This window comes from Acomys minous, assembly GCF_964271855.1.
Source record: "Acomys minous genome assembly, chromosome: 1".
Lineage (NCBI taxonomy): Eukaryota > Metazoa > Chordata > Mammalia > Rodentia > Muridae > Acomys > Acomys minous.
Genome location: NC_140483.1, coordinates 160,847,032 through 160,868,668, shown reverse-complemented (window position 1 = coordinate 160,868,668; position 21,637 = coordinate 160,847,032). Strand labels below are relative to the sequence as shown.

Here is a 21,637-nt window from a genome sequence, read left to right as displayed (position 1 = left end):
ACCAAGGACAACCAAGCATGTAATAACCTAGAGCCCCTATTCAGATCTAGCCAATGGACAGCTCATTCTCCACCATTGTGGGGGCAATTGGGTCTACCTCTGACATGAACACTGGTGTCTCCAATTTAACCACTTCCCGTTTCTTGGTAGGGAGGACCAGTGGCACACACGGGGGGGGGGGAAGCTATCCAGATGAGACCTGATAGGCTGTGTTCATATTGTGGAAGAAGAAATCTCCTTCTGTCAGAGATTTGTGGGAGGGGAATAGGGCAGAAGAGAGAGCTAGGGTGGAAATGGGAAGATACAGGTGTTAGTGTTAACAGTCTTGTAAACAGTCTTGTAAACAAATTGAGAAAGACAATCATCATATTTCATATAACAACCTGTAAGAAATTGAAGTGCTAATCTTTGTTCTACTAGACCTTACTTTTTTGAAATCTTCATTTTTACTTTTAGTGCATTGTGGATCATTTTCATGTTCTCATTGTGTGTTTGTTTGCTGTGTGTATGGCATATATGTGTAGATATGTTCTTGAGTGCATGTGCATGTGGACTTATGTGTCTTCCTCTAGGCATCTTTTTAATGATTTCTCACTGAATCAGCAAGTTCACTGGTTTTATAGGTTGGCTGACTACAAAGCAACAGGATCTTCCTGTTTCTGCCTCCTAAAGCTGAGCTGAGCTTATAGGCACACAAGACTATGCTAGATATTATTATTATTATCATTATTATTGTTGTTGTTGTCATTATTATTTTATTTTTATTATTACTATGATTACTACTACTAATTACTACTATAACTACTATTACTTACTACTACTACTACTGCTACAGGACTGCTAGACATCAGAATGCAGGTTTTCTTACTTGTATAAGAACAGGAATGTGGCTCATTAATAGATGCTTACCCAAGTTTGTTATTCTCCTTGTTTTTACACTAGGGATTTGGCCCAAGGTTTGAAGCATACTAGGTAAGCATTTAACCACTGAACCATAGACTCAGGCCTTATTGTGATCTTTTAAGTCAACAGAGATACATTCTGACCTCACAGCTTCCTCTAATGTAGATAATCACAGACATTCAAAACTAAGAATCTCAGATAGAGGCATATAGATGCATTACCCAGCCAAGACAATGGCAGAAAACAAAACTACTTACCAGAAACCAAATGACAGGCATCACCATATGTTGTTTTATAAAATACAATGAAAGGGAGTCTCGATTTGGAACCACTGATACCTCTCTGTAACCTGTCCTTTTAAGGATATACTCAGAATATGTTGAGATGTTTTTCAGCAACTCTGGCCTCTATCAATAAGATGTCAATAAGAGCATTCTTTTAATTGTGGCAATCAAAGATTTCCCTAGGGAGTAAATGACATGTACTTGTAAAGCATGGGTTAGAGCAGTCAAATTTTAGCTATTACTAGGATTTCAGGCTGCCCCCTCTCCATGTGAGAGTGTTGTGTGTGTGTGTGTGTGTGTGTGTGTGTGTGTGTGTGTGTGCAAGTGCACACATGTGTATGCCCTTGTGTGTGGACATATGTATGCATGCATGTGTGCATGTAGACACACACACAGCGACAGTGTTAGATATATAACCTTTTGCAAGCTGCAATGCTCTGCATCCTGTTTCCTCACAGTAACAGTTAAATGTTCCCCCCACAGATTCCCATTTGCACCCACTCACAGCAGACGCTCTGTAGAAGTCGGTATGGGTAGCACAGTGTGATTCCAGCATGTTGTAGTTCACTCCATGGATCTCGGAACAATCACTCCCACCCCCTACTTGCCACTCTGGTGGGATCTGGCAGACAGTCTTGGCAGCTGTGGCTGATACAGTTCTGTACTCAACATGTAGAGCTTTGTTTAGGCTCTGAACAAAACTTCAGGCTGCAGCTTTTTCCAGCTCACACTCTGCACATATGCCTCCCTCCCTTGCCCTGACAGCTGGGGCTTGCAACGACAGGCAGATTTTTTTTTGGTGGCATCTCACGATAAAATGGTGTAATTGAGCAATAAATGGAAATACTCAATTGTGCAGACATCCTTCTTTCTTTGATTTCTTCTTTTCGAGCATTACTGGCTTTCCACATTCAACTGGGAGACTAGCCAAATAAGGCGTACTTAATCATGTGTATAGGTTTTACACTTCACGCAATGTTTGTGCCCTCATCATATTTTAAAATGGTATCCATAAAAGTCAAAGTTCACAGTCATATGGCTAGGAAAAAAAAACTGCTTTCTAAAGCCTTCTTTCTAAAGGCTTACAGCCCAATGAACAAGACAGCCATAAAACAAAGAAATATAATGCAAGACAATCATATCTGACACAGAGTTTTAGAAAATAAGCCAATCATATTGACTGGACAAAACAGAAGAACAGCTTTTTAAAGACATAAAGACTATACAGATAAAGTATGTGACCTCAGGTGACTTCCAAGACTATGGGTAGGGCTTCATTCAGACACACTAATAAGGTAAAAGTACAGTGTCCAAGAAGAGTATGAAGTTGACAATAGCAAGTCATTGGTTCTGATAAATGCCATACCACTGAACACTTATTAAGGCCTGACAATATTAATATCATTATCATCATGACAATTCTGCTTATCGTTTATGCCACATACTGACCACTTTTTCTGTCCTGGGTGTTGGAGAGAGCACTGCGTCCTTAATTGTGTGATTCAGTCACCATGATAGTGCTGCTCCATGTATCTCCATTAAATAGCATTTTATAGATGAGGAAAAAAAAAAGAAACAAAATAACTTTCATGAAAAAATTCTCTTATAGATTATGTAACTTATATAGTATTACCTTTCCAATGTGGAATGTAGCAAACTTATATAGAAAAAATGGTGGGACAAGAAAATATTTGTTAGTCTAGCATACTGACAAAGTAGTATGACAAAGTTAAAGTTTTAATTTTTTTGAAATCTGGGTGTTTCCTGTGATTTGCTTCAGGAAAAATAATATGATCATCTTAGGTCTCTCTTGAACTTAAAAAATTTTCCAATAGAGTGTCACTGTGCTGTAACGTTGCCCAACTAAAGAGGTTGGCAAGACTTGTGTACCTCCCAAACCCTTGACTATTAGTGTACTCTTCAAAAGTTTCGGATATTCTGAAGTTTACAGGAGCCAATAAATGAATAGTCTGTTCAAAAGCTTCCTTAAGTGTCCAGAACATTCCACTGAGCTTTGTAGAATTTAGACTCTATCCTGTTGTAAGAGTTCTCAGTCTTCAAGGTACCCTGCCTGAATAGGCAGTAGCTGAAACATCCTAAGACAGTGTGCATATTATTGACTAAAGAAAAACAGAACAAGTGCTACGTGTGTTCTTCCTATGGTATAATAGAAGAGAAAGGGGTTCTGGCTCATCAAGTCTCAGTAATAAAGAGAGAGAGGTTTTTTTTAAGGCAGAACATGGGACAAACAGAGTTCTGTCACATAACCCTACCTGGATGTATTGAACTCTGTTTCTACATTAATTTGTTTAATTCACTCTTAAAAATACATATACCTGGACATTTTTAATGCACCAATTATTGAAATATGGGCCCTTAGACATGTCCTTAGTTTCCATGTGAGGATCCTATGCGCCATAGCCTATGCAGTTTGTACATCTTCACATTGCATGCGCAAGCAAGAGTAAAGCAAGGCAAGACTATGTGCTCTGTTCAGTACAGATCCTCTGCTTTTGACAAAGCAGCAATGCTTTTATGAGCATTAAAGCATTCTACAGATGAAGATATGTTAACCTCTTCTTTTTATTTTCTTTCTACTGTCTTTCTCTACCCCTTCTTCTTCTCCTTCCTGTCTCCTTGATTCTATTTTCTACAGGACTCCACAGAATGGAGCAAGAATGAGAGGAAAAAGGCCGGCAGAAAAGCATGAACTGGAGGTTTGTTGAGCTCCTCTACTTCCTGTTTGTATGGGGCCCTATCTCAGTGCAGCCCTCCCACCAGGAGCCAGCTGGGACAGACCAACATGTCTCCAAGGAATTTGATTGGCTTATTTCAGACAGGGGGCCTTTCCACCACTCCAGGAGCTACCTATCCTTTGTGGAAAGACACCGTCAAGGATTTACAACCAGATATAAAATATACAGGTAAGATTTACACTGAGGGCCTTTGCTTTTCATTTATGTTGTGTTTAGGGAAGACTGTGTGTTGTCACCATTTTCCTGGCTGTGTGTTGAAGCTTCTAGGTCGAATACTGTGACCTTGCTATAGGTTGTTAGTTGAATTTATTCAACATTTCGTAAAATATTAATGTGATGAGTTCAAATAACCAGTATTTATTGAGGACGTAGTGGGCTAGTGATGATACTTATTTATAAGTGTCTCAATTAATTTTTCTGTTCCTTTGATGTGGATTTTGTTCGTTTTCTGTAGTCTAAACCAGGTTAAGTCTGGCACCCAAAAATAATTCCTACAGTGGTAGAACTTGTACTTAATCCCTATTTTACCAATATCAATAGACTTAACAATCCTCATTTTTCAAATACTACTAATGAATCTAGCTTTATCACCATACTCATGAATTTTAGGGAAAAGTAGAGACATTCAGTGAAGAACGTCTTCTTAAGCAAGTCTCTAAACTGATTACTAACTTGCTGTAATTACTCAACCAAAAGGGACCATGGTCTGTATAGGAGAGACCTTCTGAGGTTTCAGTAAATGAGTCTACATTATACATGCATGGTAGAAAGGTTAATAGGAGAAAACTACTTTGATTATGTGCATATCATGGTAGTCATACAAAATAGAAAACTTGACAGATAACTTACGTTTGTTCAACATCTTGAGTTACAGGGAATAGTCAGGAGCGGAAATGAGTGGGAAATTGACTGGTGCAGACAAAAATGTAACAGTGATAGAAATTGCCTCTCAGAGCATCCAAATAGAACAATAGGCAATAGCTTGTGACAGAATCTCTCTGGGCTACTGTCTCCTGTCCTGTAAGCTACTTTTACTTGGTGTTGAGATTTCCTGGGACGTGGATTCACAACAATTGGGCTGCTTTTTGAGAGACTCTATTTATAGACATGTAAGTCAACTTCAGAGATAATTCTACTTGGTGCTTTGGAGCAGGAGGGGGATAAGAGATAGGAAGGCAGGAGAGTATCACACAGATATTTGTTTACTTTAATTCAATACACTCAGGATAATTGTCATCCCTTGAAGTATTGTTTTGTGATCCTCGACCACCAGAGATACTTTCTTCATGTACTTTTCTAAGTTTCTATATTCTACTTAACTATTATATGTTTGGCATATCTACAAAATGCTAGATTTGTTCCTCATTAATTATGGATCATTTTCAGTTAGAAGGCATTCCTCTATTTCTTTAGTAATTGGAATATAAAACTAATTTGAATTATACAAGTCCTTATATAAATAATTGGAATCTCCTTTAGTATTATATATTCATGTGTGTGTTCACTCACATGCATACACATGTGAAACATAAAATTATGTCATGGATGTTCAGGTTTACATTTGTTATATGATTGCTTTCATAAACACAAAATGAGTACTGTCTTTGAGAATAAGAAGCACAGAAACCACTCTACAACTTTTGTCTTAATGTCCAGAGAGAAAACAAAATTATAATTCATAAGAAAGTAAGATATCACTGTAGGAGAATGTTGGCCTGCATTTAGACCTTAGACCTTCCAAATGATACAGAAAGTAGCCAAGCCATTTTCTGATTCTCTTTACTAGAGATGAGTTATGTGTAAATTCTCACCCAGTTGAAAATGTTCATTATGTGAAAGTTGTGCACTAATGTCTCGTGGTCTTATAACAGTTCTGTCTATGTTCATGGGTGGACTTTCTATGGACTGTGAAGAATAGAAAACAATCATTGAACTGAAAAGGAAATGTGTCTCCGAGCATTACAAAAATTGAAGCATACAAAGAAAAATGATAATAAAGTGGATAAAATAAGGAAATGGAGTACAAATATAAAAAAACATATTGGCATTTCTACTCTTAAAAGAAAAGTATCAGAATTCTAACATAATGATTGATTCAAAATGTGTCCTCTTGGGAGAACTATTCTCAATTTACTTGAGAACAATAGTTAACCGCTTCACTTCAAATTTGGAATCTTAAAACCATTTCTAGCAGAATACATCTATTTCTGTTTGTGATTACTCGTAAGCCAAGGATTATGCATATGTCTTGGCTGCTGGAGAGGATGTGCCAGTCTCTGAAATGCTTGATCCAAGATAACTTGGAGATTTGAGGTGTTGAAGATGGGGCACGGCATAAGTCCTTGAGGTTCAAGTATCTCATTCTATCTCTGTTTTATCAAATAAAAACATATTTGTTTTGAGTATAACGTCTTTCATTTGAGCCTCTCAAGGACACATTTAAAGTAAGGGGTGTTTGTCTATTTTTTTTATTTATTTAAAAGAGTTTAAAGAGTGACTTGAACAAAGTAATGTAGCTCAGAAAATCTGGAAAATGGGATTGAAGCCAAGTATGATTATTACTCTATAACCACACCCATAAATGTGCTTATAATTGCTGATAACTGATTGAAGTAACTATGGGGACCACTTTAGTCCGGAGAGTGAGCTGAAATGTCTGACCATACAAGATTCTCTGCCCACCACTTAAATAAAGAGTAGGCTTGCATCTGCTTTAATATTTGTTTTTACATGGGGTCTATGTTGGAATGGTATCCAATTTTGAAACCAATATTTAAGTAGTTCAGTGAGCTGGTTTTCAAGATTGTTTTTAAAACCTATTTTTATTTATTCTTCTCTCATTTATTATATCTCAAGTGCAGTTTCTACACTCTCCAATGCTCCCAGCCCCTGGCGACTGCACCTTCCCTTTTCTCCCAGGTCCACTCCTTTTTAGTTTCCCTTCAGAAAAGAGCAGGGTGCCCAGGGATATGAACCAAACATGACATAACAAGTTACAATAAGGCATTGCACAAACCCTCATATCAAGGCTGGATGAGGCAACCAAGTAGTAAGAAAAAGACTCCTAACCATGGTAGTTTGGGGTGCCCATAAGATTCTTATAGCTCTAAAATAAAATGTGAGATTTAAGTAAGGTTAAATGATTAATTAAACAATAGAATTCCACCCAAAAGCCAAGCCCTTGGTCATCTAGATATTCTGTGTATTCTTTATTTAATCCTGAAATGATTATTAAGCAACAGTTATAGATCCAGCACTGTGTTTATAGAAGATGTTTATAGAATAATGATCAAAACAAACACTGCCATTTCTCTCAGAGGAGACAGTGACACTAATAGCCATGTATGTAAGCACTTATATTAAGTTCTGTAAAGGAACATCCAGAATTGATATACGTAAAAAAGTCACAAAAGTCTGTGTCCATTGAATTGGCTTTTGGAGTAATCTGTGCGTGAAACACATGCAAATGGATACACAAGAGCCGAATGCTCATCATGTTGCAGGTCAGAGCACGCATGAACTAGCTCTTGCTCAGTGGGGCTGTTGTCAGTTGATTCCTTTTCCTTCCTATGTGACACTTCGCTAAAATACCAAATCCCACTTTAATCTGCATGTCTTGCTTGCTGCATGGTAACACAGATTTTGAAGTCTGATACTGCTTCCTCAAAGAGTCATTCTAAAAGACTGCCATGCTGTATAATGCTAGAGAGCTTTCTGAAATGAGACCTCTGTCTCAATCGTTTCCCTCCTCCCCACAGTCCAGGTAACTACCAAGAGTGATTTGGAAGCTACAAAATAAAAAGAAAGAGTCATCTTCCTTACCTATGCAAGTTAAAGCCTTCTTCTTACCTGTGTACATATCCTGTCTATGGTGAGGACTCACCACCAGTTGCAGTGTGAGCACTGATCAAATCTCTGCAGAAGCTCCTTCCTCTGTGGTTGCACAAGCAAAGCCATTACATGTGTGCCTGTGGTCATTTAAGATTGTGTGGTATGTACTCTGCCACTTCAGACAGTATGAAGGTTGGGCTTGAAGGGTTGAGGGAAGGGAAGTACACGAAGCTAACAGAGGGTTTTTTTTGTCTCTTGATTTAGCTAAAGTGCAGTGGTAGAAACTTCTAACTCAGAGAACCTTGAAATTGTTCAGCTCTCTTAATTATGCACTCTTTGATGAAGTAATAGAAACTATGAGGCACTTTCTACATATAACCAATGGGTGATTTAGCTGGTGTAGTCTCCAAGGCCTTTTCCATCTCTGAAATTCCATATCTTGTGATGTTTTGTCACCTTAATACTATAGCAAGTTCTTGTAGGAGAGAAGCTGGGTTTGGACTCTGGCAACTCAAAATGTATTCTATTTGAAGTGTCTAGTAAATATCTTGGTATTAGTAGCTCCAAACTTGGAGAGGACCAAAAGCAAGCAGTAAAGGAGAGCGTCCATGTCAGACACCAACTCTTTCAGTGAGCCTTAGAGTAAACGCAGACAATAGAAGAGAAGAAAGAATAAGCAAAAACTCATCACAGCAAGGGTAAGAATGCCTCTCATGGCTCTAACTTCTCCTTTGAAGAAGACAGAGAATTGTCTCTGCTCTAACAATGTAGTCAAGTGCAGAATATTCAAAAAGGCTTTGTAAAATGTAAATTGTCTCTACAAATTATAAAATAATTCAAATAGTATGTTTAAGTTCAGGTAAAGTACACAACTGCGGTAGTTGTCAACTGCTCACACCTATCCTCTGAGGGAAATTCTGTTAAGGTCCCATATTTTGACTGATCTCATCACATGCCTGGGGGCTCCAAGCTAGGATCTAAATCAAGTTTCTAACACTTTACAACATGAACTCTGAATTTGGTCTGGTGTTTGTCCCTGCTGCTTACTTGCTTGGCTTCTTGTCTAACACTGAGGGACTTCCTTTGACTATGAACAATCTACACTTTCTGTGGTTTACTTTTCTCATTTATAACCATTTTAGTTTTACAGTCAAACTTAGTTGTTTAGGGGTTAAGATGTTTTTAGGTCTAGATAGATGTTTTAAGTTCATAATGTGAGATATCATAGATACTGATTTACATTCAGAATTTTAGATGTACCAAGATGGGAAAATGTTTTCATCAAGGCTGCCAAATACAAATAATCAAAACACTGAGAATGTAACATTTATATAATTCCTGATTGTTTCATGGTTCTTCTTGCTGTAGGTAGTTTATTGTATATGTGTGTAATAATAGAAATATATCTGTAAAAAATAAAGAGGTAGTATTAAATTTCTGGTATAGTTGTGGCAAAAGAAAAAAAACAGGATTGAGAATAAGGTACTAGGAATTTTATAGAGGAAGGTTTAGAAAACGTTGAGTCTTTTCCTCTGTTCTAATGTTTCTAAGAGAGTTGAGTATTTTTTGAAAGGATGTGTGTGTGTGTGTGTATGTATGTGTGTGTGGGGGTGTGTGTGTGTATTATATTTTCTGTTACCTGTTTATCCACTTGGAAATCATCAGTAATTGCTTTAAATTCAGGCATTGTTTGAAATTAACTTTTTTCTTATTTAGGGGTGGAGACATAAGGTCAGTCTTTATTTGTTTTTAAGACATGAACTCATGTAGCCCATGGCCTCAAATTCACTGTGTGGTGGAGGCTGGCCTTAAACTCCTGATCTTTTGGCTTCAACCTAGAACATGTTAATTTCCAGTGAAATTACAAAACCATATACAATGTGGGTTTGGTAGGAGAATTATGGTACAATTGTGCACTTTGAGTCTGCAGAAGCATGTCAGAGGGAGGACAGTAGTAAATACTTCACTGTGCTACAGAGCTGGTTATTGTATTGAGTAGCTTTCCATGAAGGTTTCAATGGAAGTGGTTTGTGGCTTATGCTGATCTTGTCTTTCAGCTCAGTGCATGCACCTGAAAGTTGAATATGAATCAAACATTGCTAGACTAAATTTAATTGTTTAGCTATCTTCCATATCTGTTTCAGAATTGTGTGGACCTATGCTCTAAAGTGTGGTCCTGATGTTCTTTCATGTCTTTCACACAAAATATTTATAATAGGTTTTACGGTAAAGCTCATTGAGTAAATGGATGGGAGTGGTGTTGTTTGGTTGATTCTAAATACAAATGAGAAATGGTCCCAACCCAGCACTCACTGATATATAATGTTGATCCAAATATGGAAGAAGCGATGAAGGAGGGTGTCTGCAATGTACTAGGTGGAAGACATCATTCCTGTCCTCAGAAAATTTTAAAATGAATACAAGAGAGACGCCAACCACTGTTCTATGCAGGATACTGGAGACTGTGGCTGAACATGAAAGAAGTTGCTAGCCTTATATTCCGTCTGCAGTCTTGACATCTGAATATAAATATAGGATAGAACTATCCACTGATATTTCTATCAGTGTGATGATTTTTAGTCCATGTGGTGTTCAAAATTATTTTCTGGAAAAATAACTACATAATGCTTTAAGTAATAATAATAATTATCATGTATTATATCAATGAGAAAGTTACTAAAATGTTTACATTGCTATTTTCAGTGTCTAGCATTGTGCTACTGTCAACATGATTGCCACAGGTCTTTATAATAATCTATTGCAATTTCTATTACTATTATCTGCATTTACACAATTTATAAAAGGTAAAAGTTTAATTGATGTCAGAGCAGGTTGTATTATAGAAAGTCTGATGCAATAGATTGCATTATTTACTATGCTGTGCTGCTTTCCAGGTGATGTCAGTATATAAGTGATGAGGAAACCTAAATACAATGCTCCTTACTGAATGGCTTTTATTATTTTTGTTAATGCTAGACTATTTTATGATATTTGGCCAAATCTCCCTGACTATATCTCCTTCTAATGAGGAAGATGGCTTGAAAACTGTCTCAGATCACTTGGATTCTAAGTGAGTGGTGCTGTTCTGGTTTCCATTTGTGTACTTCAAACCTGGGTTTGGAAGCCCCACCACCATGTGTACATTTGGTTTGAATATTTTCATCTGGATCTGATCTTTAATTGCCAGGAATGAAATCAGAAATTTCAATTTTTTCTAAGATTTATCATGATTATTAATTTATTTTTCATTTTAGTCTAAACACCAGTTTGTAAAGGTTGAAAGGGAAACTTGTATTTCTGGAAAAAAATGAAAACTAAAATATGTTTAAATTAATATTAGAATAAATGTTCTTAGCTTTGGTTCTTCAGGTGTTTGGGTTGGGGTGATTTAAATGTAGACCTCATTGCAGAGGTTAGATTCCAAAGTGTTTTACTTCAGAGGCAAATGGAAAAGGGATTTTTCCATGCACTGCTCAGACATGGGTGTGTACTCTATGGGAGGCACTCAGAAATGCAGGTAAATTATTTTGTGCATTGACTTACAGAAGGATTTAAGGAAAACTATAATCCACTTCAGGCATTCTTTATTCTGGGTATTCTGGTAGGTGCTGATCTGACTGAGGTATTCTTGGCAAGTAGATTATATATGACCTGTGTCTGAAAAACAATACAAAACAAAACTAAACAACAACAACAAATCAAATATAACACAGACCAATGGGTAATAGCCAAGTTTTATTTCTCTGTTAGAGAATGTTCAGTTGGGTGAAAAGAAAAATGAAGAAGAATTTATATGTGGCAATATTTCTTGCTCATATCACCAATTTCAGGTCATTTTTTGGGGGGGGCGATAGTCTCCACCCTGTCCCCATTCCTCACTTGATCCAAATTTCCATTTAGTTTCCATGAACGGAAGAGAGTAGGGAACGATAACCAGCAACTTTCTTTTGGGTCATGACAATTTGAAGATAATCTGCAGTGCCCTGTTGATTATTCAAAATTGATCATTCAATTCCAAGAACTATGGTTTTATTGCCACCAAACTGGTACCTGTGTAGTATTTCCTCTTTGCTCCTATGTCATTACTGGACCATCCTCTATGAGTTGCAAACCACTGAAATCTTGACAGAGCAATTGACCAGCTTTGATCAGGAGCAGTGTCTAAAAATGGATTGCCCATTCTTTTGAAGGGGAAGCCTGTTACATGGTCTTTAAGCTGACACCCAACTGGTTACTGCTTTGGCTAGGGAAATCAGGAGAAGACATCAAGTTGAACTCTTAGGATGTTAGACTCTGCCCTACATCCTGGGCCAGAGATGATAGGGGTTCTATTCTCTGATTCTCCTTTAGATTACTCATTCACTTTAAAACTATTTGCTTAAGTCCTGCTGACCTAATCATGTATTGTTTCGTGGGGATGGGAACAGATATCTTTTATCCACAACTGCAAGGAGTCCATGGTATCTTTGAGAAAAAAAATGATTATCAGTACCACGTAGAAGCTCCCTCTCTGAGCTAAGGTTATTTAGGGAAGACCATCTTCTTTAGCATTGGTGTGTCAAAGACAGGAAGGATAGGAAGAAAACAACAGTTTGGGAAGGCTTTTTTACAAAAAGGGTAATGTGCCCAATCTTCAAGGAGATTTTGGCTACCCTAGGAATGCAGAGAAAGAAGCATCTGTGGAAGATGAAACACTGCCTAGGAAGGAGACAAGACAAAGCCTGTGATGAAATTCCCATAGACTATATGCACATGTTTTTCAGTGGTAAGACTCAGGCCTTATGGCAAAAAAATGGAAGAAAATTGAGATTACTAATTGATTTCAACCATCCTTCAATTTACAGTTTACTTGAAACAAATTAGATAACTACTTCTAGGAGTGTCTTATAAGTTTTTTACCTTGACTCATGTATTAACAGATATTCTTTGTTAACTTTTAATATTTTTAGTTAGTGGCATAGATAAATTATGCATTTTAAGTGAGCAGCCACAAAAATTCACTTATTAATTACACATGATACATTTTCATATGTTTTATATTATCCACTCAAATATAATTTACTCTTTTCTGAATCATTTGTAAGATATTTGTGCCTACAAAAAATTGTTTCTTATTTGTGCTAATGGAAGAAAGACTTTGCTATTTGGAAAACACTGGCTTTGAGGATGCATTGTGTAAAATATTGTGTAATACATATGTTTGGGCTATGAGTTTGCAACAGATTCTGGGTTGTAGTGTGAGAACATATGCCACACCTGCTAGAAGACCTGGGACAGAAGTGTTTCTGACCAAAGGGAGGGATCAGCAAAAACTTTTATGACTCTTTTAAACCAGATTATGTTATGTGTTTGTGCCTTCTGCCTGCATGTATTTATGTGTACCTTGTGGGTACTTATCAACAGATTTGAGTCACCATATGACTGATGGCAACTGACACCATGTTTAAAACAAGGAGGTACGTTCATCTTTCCAGCCTCCAATTTTATGACTTACTGCACTTAATAGAGAGAATCATTAATGTTCAAACTCCTGAGCATAATCTATTATCAGTACTTAACCATAGATGTGGCATCTACATTGAGCCCTACTCCGCCCCCTGCCAAAGGCTCAGTGAACTATGTGGAATAGGGGGAAGAGAGAATGTAAATATTAGCCGAATGTGGTAGCACACACCTTTAATCCCAGCACTCGTGGAAGCAAAGGCAGGCAGATCACTCTGAGTTTGAGGCCAGACTAGACTATAAAGTGAATCCTGGAAAGCCAACGCTACACAGAGAAACATTTTCTCAATAAACAAACAAACAAACAAACAAACAACAGAGAATGGAGAGTGCTTTAATATGTTGTTCTCTAGATATGGTGTTGCTTTTGCCCATAGGAACTCATAGCAGTGCTGGTGTTATATATGCAAAAACTGCCTGAGTCGAGCCTGTTAAAAGTCCCAGCATGCATTAGAGAGTGTCTCATGAGGCTCCATAACTATCTTTCTGAGGATCTACTGATAGATGAAGTGTTCCTGGAGAGAACGAGTCATCTGTATGGAGGGTATGGACACTCATGACTTCCTCAGTCCCTAGTGGATGATATAAAATGCACATACATATGGAGAGCAATAACTGAACTCAGTAGGTTAAAAAAATTATTTTTAAAAACAATTAGAAAAAAATGGAGGCCTGAAGCGTAACACTGATGTAAATGGTTGCACACTTGAAGCATTACTCTGGCTACTGAATGAGAGATAGATAGAGGAGAGAAAGAAGAAACTATAGCAGCAGTTAGAGGAAGGAAAAGGAAGACTTTTATCAAGGAAGACCTGTCCCATCAACTTCAGGTTCCACTTGCGACCTCAGCTTCAGCCTTCCCTCTTAGCAGGGTTCCTCTTGTGCTATGTCTGAACACAGTGTCCCCAGTTTTATGTTCATTGGGTGTGATTCATTCTTTTTGCAGAGTTCTGTATTTGCTGGATACCTTTGTGTTTAATGAATGGGACCAGGAGGCTTAGGATTCCACCTGTAGACTAATTCTTTACCTCTGAAGACCTGCCTTCTGGGCACAAGTATTAGTGTGGGTCTCATTAGCTGTGGATTCTCAGACTACCCAGAGAATAATTTTGGATTCCACCCTTTTTATCTACCCACGTCTTCCTAACTTCCTTGGATGGAAGATTCTAGATTGAAGTCAGTATGTAAGCATATGTAAATCATAAATGGTCAGTGGAGCTTAGCAAGTGCATACATGAGGCTAGCATCAATATGAACCATAATTCTGCATTTATCCCTATGAAATCTATAATATACAGCTTATATTCTTTGAGACCTTCATCAAAAAGTAATAATCCCAAGGCTTTGGGGAGCATTACAAAGAAAATATATGATAACATGATGCATGCACTTGGAGACTGCTAGGTAAAACCAATAGCTGAGGCACAAAGCCTTGAGTTTTTGCAACAGGGACTCTTTTGGAAGTATTTCACTGGAAATACCCGAACATGGCTGGCTCATGCATTATGAAGTATAGATAGTTTCTATAGGTAAATTGTGTACCTTTCTTAGACAACGAGGACACTTCTAGCAAATGGAGAAGAAGGCGAAGGAGGAGATGAAGAAGGAAGAAGAAGAAAAAGAGCCAAAGAGACAGAAATATGCCCTGAGGCCCCATATGATAAAAAAATCAAAGGCCAATAAAATAAGAGGGTATCTTCAGGGTATCTGCCTGTATACATCAGTTCAATATATATTATACATGCCATGATTTACAATCTTCCAATTAATTAGTTGGTGCAGGTGACTGGGAGCAATCTGTGACATCTCATCTTCCAGTTCTTGCTTCAGGGTGCTTGCTAGGTTATCTTTGATGTGTAGTGTTCTGGAGACATTATGCCTCTAGGGATAGTTTCCCACCTGTGCATTTTCACAGCAATCAGCATCATCTCAAGATGAAGTGGGGTGTGTGTGTGTGTGTGTGTGTGTGTGTGTGTGTGTGTGTGTGTGTGTGTGTGTATGGAGAGGTACCTCTGCTTAATGCAATTGCAGGTTTATTTTTCAAAGAGGGTCAGAAAGATGCAGCTTCGTTCTCTGAGAGCTTGTGACAGACCTCTATGCTTCTAGTGTGACATCCATTTTATATCATATTGATGGGGGAGTGTGCTTTGAATTAGAAGACAGGAACTGAATACAAATGACAGGAGAGTCTCAGTGTTGAAGGATAGCTTGTGATTGCCTTACTTTATGAAAAGAAGGAAATGCTTGTACTTTCGTTAAGTTCATACTATCTGTAGATACTATGCTAGCCTTTAATGAGACTAAATCAGTAGTGGTCCAGCAAGGGCATTAAAGGACAACTGGGAAGAGCCAAGAAACAGCCAAACTGACCTGTAGTCTGAGGAGTGCTCAGAATATGGCAAGAGTAAAGAAAGGGCTCTAAAATCAGTTCTGAAAGATCAAGTATAACTTTCAGTGTGTGTGTGTGTGTGTGTGTGTGTGTGTGTGTGTGTGCATATGTATATGTGTGCATATGTATGTGTGTGTGTGTTTGTTTATGTGCACACACACATTGAATGCATGTGTTTGAAGCCGTCTCAAATAAGATTATTTCCATACTCTTCCAGTAATTTAGTCTGTGTTGACACACAGAAAACATGTTAGCATGCAGCAGTTAGTAAGTAGCAGTCAGGTCACGAAGCCCCATGAACTTTATATGAAATTCTTTGAACCTTATCCTAAGGCAAAAGCACCCATGATTCTTTATCATATTTCAAGTTCTTAATGCTTCAGTGAACTTTTGGTGTATTTGCTCTAGGCCAAAGAAAGACTAATAACGATGTTTATTAAGTGACTAGAACAACACAACTTAATGAAGTATTTATGTCCTAACATGCTTATTGGCCATTTGAAGAAAAAATATAATACATACAAAAAAAGAAGGAATACTATTCTCATCTAATTCTCAAATTAGCTCTGCTACCTACCACACTTCTCACACTTTGGCTTTAGATACTATATTCCCTATTTCATGTTTTCCATTCTTTTTATGCCATGATTTGTAAATTCTAAAATTGCCCTAGGTAAAGCTTCACAAAGATATTCCATCTTTGATAGCAAAGCTATGTGTGTCCTGATGTCAAAAGTATGAACAACCTCAAAGTCAGACTTTTTATGTGGCCCAATAAAGGTTAATCATCACTCATCTCCTTGAAACAGTTGGCATATCCTGCTGCTCTCTGGGTCCATCTTAGTGAAAAATTTGCAGTCAGGATATGCTGACTAATGTGGTTCAAGCTCTAGCTGTGTCTTCACTCACGTTCACCTTTGTTATAATAGCAGCACTGGATTGATGGAAGAAAGCAAGGAGAATTTACAAAATGCTTTTGTATGCTTTGGAAAATAGAAAAGAGTCCATCTTGATTAAGTAGAAGATGTGGATTCTTGAGATATTTTTCTAACATATTATTTTGAACTGTTATAACATGATAAGGAGTTTCCAAGACCATAAAGGGGTTCCTTATGCAATTCAGTCATATTTTCTCAATGCTTATAATTTATATAACAAAAATATCATGTCAAGGTAAATGATTGCATTCACTATATTGGTTTAGTTCTATGTTGCTGTTTCCTTTGTGTGGACATGTAACTAAAACCACAATCAAGATTTAGGACAGTTTTATCAGCAAACAGATGCTTTGTGTAAATCTTTCAGTCAGACTTCTCTCTTTCATCACTTTCACTTCTAAATTTTGCCATAACTGTGGGATTTCCATATGTATGGTGTTGTCATTTAGAGAGTTTTACATGAATGTGATCATCACCTGAGATACTTTAAGGAATCAGAAGGTTCAGCATTTGGTGAGTGCTTGAATGTGGAAGCTGGGAGTAAAAACTCAACACCTAAGGGGAATGTCAAAACCGTACGTTCAGCAATGAATCACTAGTTCTCAGATGAATAGGAAACAGGTGAGCAGTTTTTTACTTGCTGAACTGAGTATGTGGTGGTAGTTTCAACACGATGGAGAACCAAGGAATGCATTTTTTGAGATTGTATATATTTGAACATGATGAGTCAGCTTTGAAAATAGTTGAATTTGTATTATTTGGACTATCCAAACAGAAACATGGTAGTCAGTTGTAGAAATGGTTTGAACTCTTAGAACAAAGCTGGATAACATATTACAATATTCATAGCTATCAGGCTGTGAGTGACAGCTGCTGAATATATGTTCATTCATGAAAAAAGCCTGTTTAATATGAGCAAAGAAAAACACTGAAAATTTGAGTGCTGGCTAATTGTTCAGAAGAAGAATCATAGATGTTCTGTACTGTAGAGACTAAAATAAATAGATATTTGGAGGAGGTTGCAGGAGCAACCCAATCACCATGAGTTCTGATATACCATACCAAGTATGAACTGAAGACAAGCTTATAGATAAAAACATCTTCCTTTTGGCAGGAGCTTTTTAAATAAAATCTTAGGGACAGATGCTAGATTGCAGTGGGCTGAGACCTATGAAAGATGGAGAGGTTTGATTTTATACTTTAAACAAGTCCAGCCAAGAATGGAATAGATATGTGAGAGAAGTAGAGACATTTTATTTTTGTTCTGTTGCTGTGGAGGAGGGACAGGGCACTTAGAGGTGAGACTGAGCTTGTGTTTCAGGGTGGGGTTAGTTTTGAAAAAGCAATTCCTGAACATGAAAGAGGAAGAAGAGGAAGACAGGTAGGGTCAAGGGAGGTATGTCTTTCGATTAAGAAGGGAGAGAGAGAGAGAGAGAGAGAGAGAGAGAGAGAGAGAGAGAGAGAGACAGAGACAGACAGAGACAGAGACAGAGACAGAGACAGAGACAGAGAGACAGAGAGACAGAGAGACAGAGAGACAGAGAGACAGAGAGGAGATTTACATGGCGATGATTTAGGGAACCTCTAATAGCTTCAGTATTCTTCGTGATTAAAAAAAAAATCAATCATAGTTAGAGCCAGAAAATGCACAGTCTGGAGAAATTTGGAGTTGTTTACCTGTAGACTGGGGGAAGCTTCTTAGTAAGGAGGTACAAAAATACAGATTTCATGAAATAAGGCTTTGGTAGGGTTGGCAACCAGCTTATATATAAAGACTATAGACTGCAAGGTTTAGACTCTCCTCTCCAGAGTAACTGAAAAGACTTAATAAGAATATGGGTGATGGGAATGTTGGTTTCAACAAGAGGTTGGCTCACCACCAGGTGAGATGGAAAGATAATTAGGTTAGAGAATTGAGAATACTGATCAAAAATTGGAACCACTGTATTATCCAGAAATCCTATAACTGAATATATCTGTAAAGACAATGTGAAATTAGTATAGCAAAATGATATCTACAATCCTGCATCCATTGTAGCATTGCTTATCATAGCCAGATATGGAAATGACTTGTGTCCAGAAATATACAAATGGATAAACCAAATGTGATATACATGCATGTAATTTCTAAAAAACAATTAATACTCTTTTTTGTGGACACATAGATGAATGACATTCCATTCAGTGAAAAAAATACATGAAGGACAAATTCCAAACATTCTTATTTGTATATGGAACCTAAGACTGTCACACTGTTAAAATTAAAGGGTAGAATGATAGCTACCAGTGGGTGAGGAGGATGTGAGTCTTGTAATACTCTTTGTCAAGGACAGAAAATTTCATTTTGGTAAGAGAAATGAATTCCAAAATCTGCTATTATGTATTATGTCTTTACTTAACACTAATGTACTTATGCTTGAAAATCATATAAAAGGTAAATGTATGCATTCCTACAGCAAAATAAGTATATTACACTATGTACATGCTAATTACTTTGACTTAGTCATTCAAAAATATGTGTCAAATTATGAGGCTGTATGTAGTTATTATAAATAAATATCATTGTATATTCAGTTAGATGAATTTTAAAATAATATTGGTAAAAATAAACATATGACTAGACTCTTGGATGTAAGTCAGATTAAGAGAGGTGAAGCCAGTAGACACTTACTGAGGTGAATGAAGGTCACAGGCATAGAGTTCTTAGAGGGAAAGCAGGTGTTGTGATAATTAAGCCAGAAATTAGAATGTTTTGATATATGTCAGAATTAGAAGGCTTTTGGAGATGACATGTTCTAGATTAACTAAGAGAGGAACTAGGGAGCTGCCCGAGGGTGGTAGTGAAGGTCATTGAGTTAGAGTAGATCGGGGATTTGGGTTCTGGGGAAATTTGGTTCAAGGCATGGGGCGTGAATACATGAATTGGGGTTAAGTCACAAGTTAAAAGATGTCTTGAATTGATTGTATAATATGAGGGGATACTGTAAAAGTTGTGTCTTACTCAGTTTTTTTTTTCTGTTATTGTCAAGTATTTATATTTTAATACTTTATGCAGGAAATAGGTTTATTTTGCTTATCATTTTAGAGGTCTGAGAACTTGGTACCAACATCAACTTGGTTCTGGTGAGGTCTTCTCAGTGTGGTGGGAGGCATCATGGTAGGAATACTTAGAAGTGAAAGGTTGCTTTCACTTGCAGTTACTTGAAGAGACAGCCAAAACACCTGAACTTGTATTCTACTTTCTTGATATATAATCTGTTCCAGGAGACCAGAATTCATCCCCCTCTATGATAGATCCATGATGAACTCAGTATTCCCTTTTAGGTCTTACCTATTACAACTTTTACTTTCTAAACACTCTCTACCACACAGAAGGGAATAGGTGGTTTAGGTCCCAGTGCCTGATGCTTTGAGGATACCAATAGTGTTCAAAAACAACAGTTACTGAGAATAAACAAAAGTGACCATAAGAGGACACAGGGACAATTCGATCTATAGAAGATTTATATTTGAAGTGATATTAGTATTTTCAGCTTGAAATTAATCCTTTAGTGACCCTTTCTTAAAGGGAATTTATCATCTTTACATTTCCCGAGGATTCATAGTCTGATACTGGAACGAGAAAGTGAAACTAAATGTGCTTAGCAATTCCTATGCCTTCATGTAAATATTGACCTTATTGTTGTGCACTGGCAATGGGAGACTGATGCTGCATTCTTTTCACTGCAGTGATGCAAGATAGTGTGCTGGTGCCTAATAATAGCACTCGAATGAGTTCACAATATCATTTTAGGATAACAAAATGAACAGCAGCTATAATATTGGTGATGGCCCATTAGATATCTAGTCTTTCAGATGTCTAGAATAAATGCACTAGAACAGTTGACCCCAGACAAATTGACCAATGAAAGGATTATCTGTGCTTCGGTATAATGATTTCTATAGTCTTCTGCTTTGCGAAAGACATGGCAACACCTAGGCCCATGCATACTTGCCAGCAAAAGTAAACTGGACATTGTGCTGCTCTTTGTATGTATGGCATAGGTCTCTTACTGCTGTCAGCTGCAGCAAAGCAAGATCTTAAACAATTTCTATTGGTTTAAAAAAAAAACTGCAGGTGACCAAACCCACTGGAATGTTGGTATTTTCATAAGAGGAAGTGAAACCCCAGTACCGTGTAACTCTCTGAAGTTTAATGTTGCAAGTGAAACAAAAACAAACAGAGGAGCAGGGAGAACAAAGCCACTTGGAATTCTTTAGTTGAGGAAGGAATCAATGAATAAATCACAAGAAGACAGCAGCTAATAAACAGAGATGATGAGACGCTGATATGATGGGGCAATAACCTGATATTAGTAGGTAAAGTGTGTGCATATTATGCCTTGCACAGCTTGAGGTAACTGCTACCTCCAACCTCATTTTACACATGAGGAATTTGAAATTCAGAAACTTAATTGGCTGAAGGTCACACAGCTAAGACTCCATACAACTGAAACCTAGGGAGTCCTTTTTGAAAGTCTGAAAAGAATGTTGGCGAATGTTGGAAGAGCAGCCTGTCAAGGAAGAGGTGTTAGTCTTAGCTGGTCAACCTTGATATTCATCACCTGTCACCTCAGTGGTTACTACATGATCCTTGGTTTCAGTTTGTGGAACACTAGCAATTAGGGTAGGACAATCACTGAAACCTAGTACCTACTGTACATTCTTAGTACTTTTCTCAAAGACTGATTACATATATATGTCTGTATTTATATAAAACATTATGTTGTTTTAATTGCTATGGCTTTGTAATTTGCTTTCGAGTCAGTAAATCTGATGCCTCCAAACTTGCTATTCGTTCTTAATATTGATTTGACAATTTCAGACATTTGAAGTTCTGTAAGTGTTTTGGTTCTGTTTTTCGTGTTTCTGTAATTTGACTTGATAGAAAAATGCATTTAATTTGTATGCCACTTTGGTCAGTGTGATAAATTTAAAAATATAAAACCTTTCAATAAATGAGCATAGGTTGTCTTTTTCTATACCACTATCTTT

The 21,637-nt window shown here is 37.3% G+C and overlaps 1 protein-coding gene across 2 annotated transcripts in view; it reads left to right on the top strand.

The window, feature by feature from the left end:
- BRINP1 (BMP/retinoic acid inducible neural specific 1) overlaps positions 1–21,637 on the top strand; it is a 190,783-nt gene that overhangs the window by 48,361 nt on the left and 120,785 nt on the right. For both annotated transcript variants that reach the window (XM_084799850.1, XM_084799849.1), the window contains exon 2: positions 3,844–4,111. In XM_084799850.1, the coding sequence (XP_084655976.1) occupies positions 3,894–4,111 (218 nt within the window). In that variant the 5' untranslated portion in view covers positions 3,844–3,893. The remainder of the gene's footprint in view (positions 1–3,843; positions 4,112–21,637) is intronic.